The sequence below is a fragment of the Salvelinus alpinus genome, chromosome 24 (assembly GCF_045679555.1).
Source record: "Salvelinus alpinus chromosome 24, SLU_Salpinus.1, whole genome shotgun sequence".
NCBI lineage: Eukaryota > Metazoa > Chordata > Actinopteri > Salmoniformes > Salmonidae > Salvelinus > Salvelinus alpinus.
Genome location: NC_092109.1, coordinates 15,796,607 through 15,803,047, shown reverse-complemented (window position 1 = coordinate 15,803,047; position 6,441 = coordinate 15,796,607). Strand labels below are relative to the sequence as shown.

The 6,441-nt window shown below is 42.1% G+C and overlaps 1 protein-coding gene across 5 annotated transcripts in view; it reads left to right on the top strand.

The window, feature by feature from the left end:
• The first annotated feature begins 270 nt into the window (after positions 1-270).
• LOC139552229 (dual specificity testis-specific protein kinase 2-like) overlaps positions 271-6,441 on the top strand; it is a 28,768-nt gene continuing 22,597 nt past the window's right edge. Inside the window, exons 1-2 of one of the 5 annotated variants that reach the window (XM_071363750.1) lie at positions 271-608; positions 1,062-1,179. In XM_071363750.1, the coding sequence (XP_071219851.1) occupies positions 1,149-1,179 (31 nt within the window). In that variant the 5' untranslated portion in view covers positions 271-608; positions 1,062-1,148. Of the gene's footprint in view, positions 613-1,061; positions 1,180-6,239; positions 6,398-6,441 lie in introns of those variants that run through there. The other 4 variants (XM_071363751.1, XM_071363752.1, XM_071363753.1 and 1 more) reach the window with 4 other exon arrangements.

The window sequence follows — 6,441 nt, the reverse complement described above, 5'->3', positions numbered from 1 at the left end:
TAGGCCTAATAGGTGAATGTATTATAAGAGTTGTATTCAACAAGTTTGCTTGCAGCTGGTTTATGTCTATGGTGAATTAGTTTAATATGTGGATTAGGAATGTTATTTAATAAATCAAGAATGGTTCGTTATTGCCGGGTTAACATTTTGGGAGGTCACCTAGACTTGCTTTACAGAACACAGAAGTGAAAAGCTTATGAGAACAAACGGTTCTTTAGAATAGGAAAGTTTGCCATTGCGGTAGCAGTGGCAGCTGTCTGTGGTGTGGGAGGGAGGGAAAGCCACGACTGGGCAACGCTGTCATTGGTCTCACTTTTTAACGAGTGACCGGTTGAAGGGCAGTGTGTCATGTAATTTCAGGGAGGCAACAGATAAGGCATACATTTAATCTGATTTCATCAACCTGCTTGGGTTCAGTTTCTGCACAACACCTGAAACCGACGGTGACTGATTGGGATTGAGGCATTGTTTTCTCTGTGAGACACTCGCATGAACGCGCTAAAAGTGTTGCAGAACACAACCTCTATGGGGAAATATCTATTTTCATCTACGACGCAGCCAGGGAAGTTCATTGAAGAAAACGCTCAACTATACAACAGTTTGCCGCAGTAAGTACTAAGGTGTCTACACCTTCGAATGATAGGTGAAGTTTAGAATGATATCATATATCAATAAAATTATAAATGTTACGTAATATAATTCAGCTGTTTATTGCATCATTGACACATTTATTAAACCTACCATCCTAAAATAGAATACATTTTTATGGCAAGTAATGCGTAGTTTACTCGTCTGTAACGTAAAGATACCCGTAACGTGATCATGCACGAATAAGCGCTGAAACATGCAACAGGTGCTCTCTTGTAGGTCCCTATGTCATCCAGATTACACAAGTAGCCTACTGAAAGTGCAATAATAGTTTTTATCACCAATAGTGGAATGTTTCATGTGTATCTTGTGGTGTGACACTGACACTTGTTTGCATGTTTAATCACCTTTAGTTGCGTTGTCCCTGTCTGTGCGCTTTGTGTTCATAATGTATGTGGTCTGGTCTCTCTCAGCTGCTGGACAAAGGCACTCACTTCTGCTGCTCTTGCTTGTGTTTACACACACTGTGGGACTGACTGTGCACCCCTCCTGTCCACAAGATGCATATGAATAGCTTACTGAATCAATGGAGTAAGTAGTACACTCTTTTAGTCCATCCATATGCTTGCAACAGCTTACTTACTACTAACTTACTTGATTTTCTTCCTTTGCCTGCAATTCCTCCAGATTCCTGCCCTTGAAAGAAAATAATTGGAGAAAAGCTCTTGTTGAAAGTGATTGCATTGCTTAAATCCTGTATCTGTGCACCCCAGAGTTTAACAACGTTATATTATCCATCAGCACGGCAGGTGCTTCACATTTTTCAAGGGCTTAGACTACTGAAATATGGCTTGCCTAATGATGTAAACTAAACTTAGATTGTGCCAAGCCAGTCACAGTGATAAAGTAGATCTAAACTTGTGTTGAAATCAGTTCATTTTCTTGAGCTGAAAGAAAAAGGTTGTACAGTAGTAAATATAATGTAATTACGGTAATAACCGGATAATAACATGATTGGTCAATTATTTCACCTTGACTGACTGCTGATTTTGCAATGCCAATTTTAATCACCTTGGACTTCTGAGTGTCTGGTGAACAGTGCGGTAATCTCCCTCAATATTTTTCTTTGTTTTGTTATTTATTGTTGGGGGAGATACAGGTATATTATCCGTTTCAAATGATATGTTTATGAAACCTGTAGGCTTCCCCTCAAAAAAAGAAAAAATAACATCAAAGACTTATTCTGCGGCAGTGCTGCCTGCCAGCAGTAATCATCTCTCATTGACTGAGAGATTCAATAAGCTATACTCAGTAAGTAACATACTGTGAATGAATTTTGTAACTTTGCCCCAGAAGCATTTAACTGCAGGGCACTCACTCCCACATCATATGAAGGAATGTGCCTACCTGATTTAGGGGACACAGTGAACAGTGGGAGTTGGGGCCAATCTCATCGTAAAACGTTTCCTTGGTGTCTGTGAACAAACAGTCTGTGAACAAACTTAAGTTAATATTTCGGATTACGGGATGCCAAGGTCATATATTTCCATATTCTGTTCCAGTTAACAGGGTTGTTCTATTTTATTACATCTGTGGACCATACTTTTTTAATGGCTAGCTCAGAATAAGAGCTTTCCAAAAGTTCATATATTATAGTTATACAGTGCCTTCGGGAAGTATTCAGATCCTTTACTCAGTACTTTGTTGAAGCACCTTAGGCAGCGATTACAACCTCGAGTCTTCCTGGGTATGACGCTACAAGCTTGGCACACCTGTATTTGGGGAGTTTCTCCCATTATTCTCTGCAGATCCTCTCAAGCTCTATCAGGTTGGATGGGGAGCATTGCTGCACAGCTATTTTCAGGTCTCTTGTCTTGGCTGTGTGCTTAGGGTCATTGTCCTGTTGGAAAATGAACCTTTGCCCCAGTCTGAGGTCCTGAGCGCTCTGGAGCAGGTTTTCATCAAGGATCTCGCTATACTTTGCTCCGTTCATCTTTGCCTCGATCCTGACTTGTCTCCCAGTCCCTGCCGCTGAAAAACATCCCCACAGCATGATGCTGCCACCACCATGCTTCACCATAGAAATGGTGCCAGGTTTCCTCCAGACGTGACGCTTGGCATTCAGGCCAAAGAGTTTCATCAGACCAGAGAATCTTGTTTCTCATGGTCTGAGAATCTTTAGGTGCTTTTTGGCAAACTCCAAGCGGGCTGTCATGTGCTTTTTACTGAGGAGTGGTTTCCGTCTGGTCACTTTACCATAAAGGCCTGATTGGTGGAGTGCGGCAGACATGGTTGTCCTTCTGGATGGTTGTCCCATCTCCACAGAGGAACTCTAGAACTCTGTCAAAGCGATTGTCAGGTTCTTGGTCATCTCCCTGACCAATAACTTTCTCCCCCGATTGCTCAGTTTGACCGGGCGGCCAGCTCTAGGAAGAGTTTTAGTGGTTCCAAACTTCTTCCATTTAAGAATAATGGACGCCACTGTGTTCCTGGGGACCTTCAATGCTGCGGAATGTTTTTGGTACCCTTCCGCAGATCTGTGCCTTGACACATTCCTGTCTCGGCGCTCTACGGACAATTCCTTCGACCTCATAGCTTGGATTTTGCTCTGACATGCACTGTCAACTGTGGGACATAATATAGACAGCTGTGTGCCTTTCCAAATCATGTCCCATCAATTGAAATTAACATAGGTGGACTCCAATGAAGTTGTAGAAACATCTCAATGGAAACAGGATGCACCTGAGCTCAATTTCTAGTCTCATAGCAAAGGGTCTGAATACTTATGTAAATAAGGTATTTCTGGTTTTTAATAGATTTGCAAACATTTCAAAAATCCTGTTTTCACTTTGTCATTATGAGGTATTGTATGTAGATTAGGGTTGCTATCCACAATTCAATGGAATTGCAACCCTCTGCATGCACAGTGTATTCTTCCATCACATGTACAGCTGATTCTCAAGATCTTGCACACTAATGAGATGCTATTGAGCCCACACTACTACACTGTCTGGGCCAAGGACAACATGCCTTCTGGTAAGTTTTGATTACAATACTGGGTGGGGTGAATATATTTTATGACATACATGATTTTTGTTAACTAGTAAATAGTAGCCTACAGCAAAGTGTGTTTAAATCATTTCTAACTTGTTAATAATTTCTGCTAGTTAGTTTTTGCTACCATGTGGGTTTTAGCTTGCTTGAGCCTGCTAACTGAGTGTTAATTCACCTGTTTCCATATATGTTTCATTTTAAAACATTTATCTTACAAAGGAGATGTTTAATCTAACTGCTTCACTAATTATCTGTACATGGAATTGTATTTGTTTTTTTTACTCATTTTTTTCTAATCTTTACAGGAAAATGCCACGGGCACTATCTGATGTGTGGAGACATTTCACTGCAGCTAATGTAGAAGGAAACGCTGTGTACATTTGCAAATACTGTGCCAAATCATATGTGAAGAATGCAACAAAGATGCAGAATCATCTGGCCAAGTGCATAAAGTTCCCTCAGCACTCACAACAAGCAACCTCTGACAAAAGTCCCACTACTTCTATTCAAGGTGAAAATGATGAATCAGACACCATATCGATAGCAACAGCTCATGGTCCTCCTGGAATCAGAAGTTTTTGTGACTCAATGGAGGAACGTAGTCAGAAATGCTTATGAATGTCTTGCTCGAGCTGTGTATGCAACTGGTTCACCTGTGATGCTCACAGGTAATGTGTATTGGGAGAGATTTCTGAATGTTCTTCACCCAGCATACACCCTTCCAACCAGACATGCTTTATCTACTCATTTGCTGGATGCAGAGTTCAAGTGAAGGTCAAGCAAATCATAGCGAAAGCAGACTGTATTGCAATCATCTCTGACGGGTGGTCGAATGTTCGTGGGCCAGGAATAATTAACAACATCATCTCCACCCCTCAACCAGTATTCTACAAGAGCACAGACACAAGGGACAATAGACACACCGGTCTCTACATTGCAGATGAGCTGAAGGCAGTCATCAATGACCTTGGACCACAAACGGTATTTGCACTGGTGACAGACAATGCTGCGAACATGAAGGCTGCTTGGTCTAAAGTGGAGGAGTCCTACCCTCACATCACACCCATTGGCTGTGCTGTTCATGCATTGAATTTGCTCCTCAAGGACATCATGGCACTGAAAACAATGGATACACTCTACAAGAGAGCCAAGGAAATTGTTAGGTATGTGAAGGGTCATCATCATCAAGGGTCATTATAGCAGCAATCTACCTTACCAAGCAAAGTGAGAAGAATAAGAGCACCACATTGAAGCTGCCCAGTAACACCTGTTGGGCTGGTGTTGTCATCATGTTTGACAGTCTCCTGGAGGTGAAGGAGTCTCTCCAAGAAATGGCCATATCACAGTCTGCCGATATGGACAGCCCCATCAAGGGGCTCCTCCTGGATGATGTATTTTGGGAGAGAGTGGTAAGCAGCCTGAAACTCCTGAAACCTATAGCAGTAGCCATTGCACGGATTGAGGGAGACAATGCCATCCTGTCTGATGTTCAGACTCTGCTTGTAGATGTAAGAGAAGAAATCCGTACGGCCCTGCCCACTTCACTGTTGCTCCAAGCAGAGGAAACTACCGTGTCTCGCCACCTTTGCCTGGATGAGGGCAAGGTTCTTGGCAGTCTGGCGAAGTACACTTCCAAGCAAGGGCTTTGGGATGGAGATGCAATATGGCAGTCGTGCCAACATATCTCCTCAGCCACCTGGTGGAAGGGACTTCCACCAACATCAGCCGCCTCAGAGCGCAACTGGTCCTTGTTTGGGAACACGCACGCAACAGACTGACCAATATAAGGGTTGAAAAATTGGGAGGCATCCGGGGAAATTTGAGGCTTTTTGAGCCTGACAACGAGCCATCCTCAACAAGGTTGGAAAGTGACAGTGAAGATGAGGCCTCAGAGTCTGATGTTCAAGAGGAGGACATTGAGGAGGTCCAGGGAGAAGACATGGTAGCCTGAGAGGAAGACAACCAAAGCTTTAGTTTCTAGACTATCATTTTACAGATGTATGTTGAAAACATTTTTGGAAATGCGATGGATCATTGGGGATCATTCAATATTCCCTTTCTTTTGTTGTTCAGTGAAATCGTCCCATTGAAGAGTCAACTCATTTAATTAAAGTTCAATTCGTAACTCTTTTTTTTTCTATTGGAAGGATTTAGTAATTTGCAATTACGTCTACTTATGATATGGTAAAATGTTTGTTTCTGTCTGCACATGATATGGTAAATATATCCAATGAAAACACATCTACATTTAAATGGTATTAATATTAATTAGCACATATTTCTGTTAATTCCCATATATTCCAGTTAATTCCCACGGAAAGTTTCCATGTCTGCTGTTCACAGAACAGTGCAAATTGACTCTAACCAGAATAGAAAGAGTGGGAGGCCCCAGTGCACAACTGAGCAAGAGGACAAGTACATTAGAGTGTCTAGTTTGAGAAACAGACGCCTCACAAGTCCTCAACTGGCAGCTTCATTAAGTCCCGCAAAACACCAGTCTCAACGTCAACAGTGAAGAGGAGACTCCAGGATGCTGGCCTTCTAGGCAGAGTTGCAATGAAAAATCCATATCTCAGACTGACCAATAAAAATAAAAGATTAAGATGGGCAAAAGAACACAGACACTGGACTGAGGAACTCTGCCTAGAAGGCCAGCATCCCAGAGTCGCCTCTTCACTGTTGATTTCAAGTAACAGTGGACCTAATTGTTTCCAAAATGTGAAATAGACCTCAGGAGGAATACCATCACAACCAGGTAATTTGCCTTTATTCATGCTATCCAATGCCATTTTGAGTTCA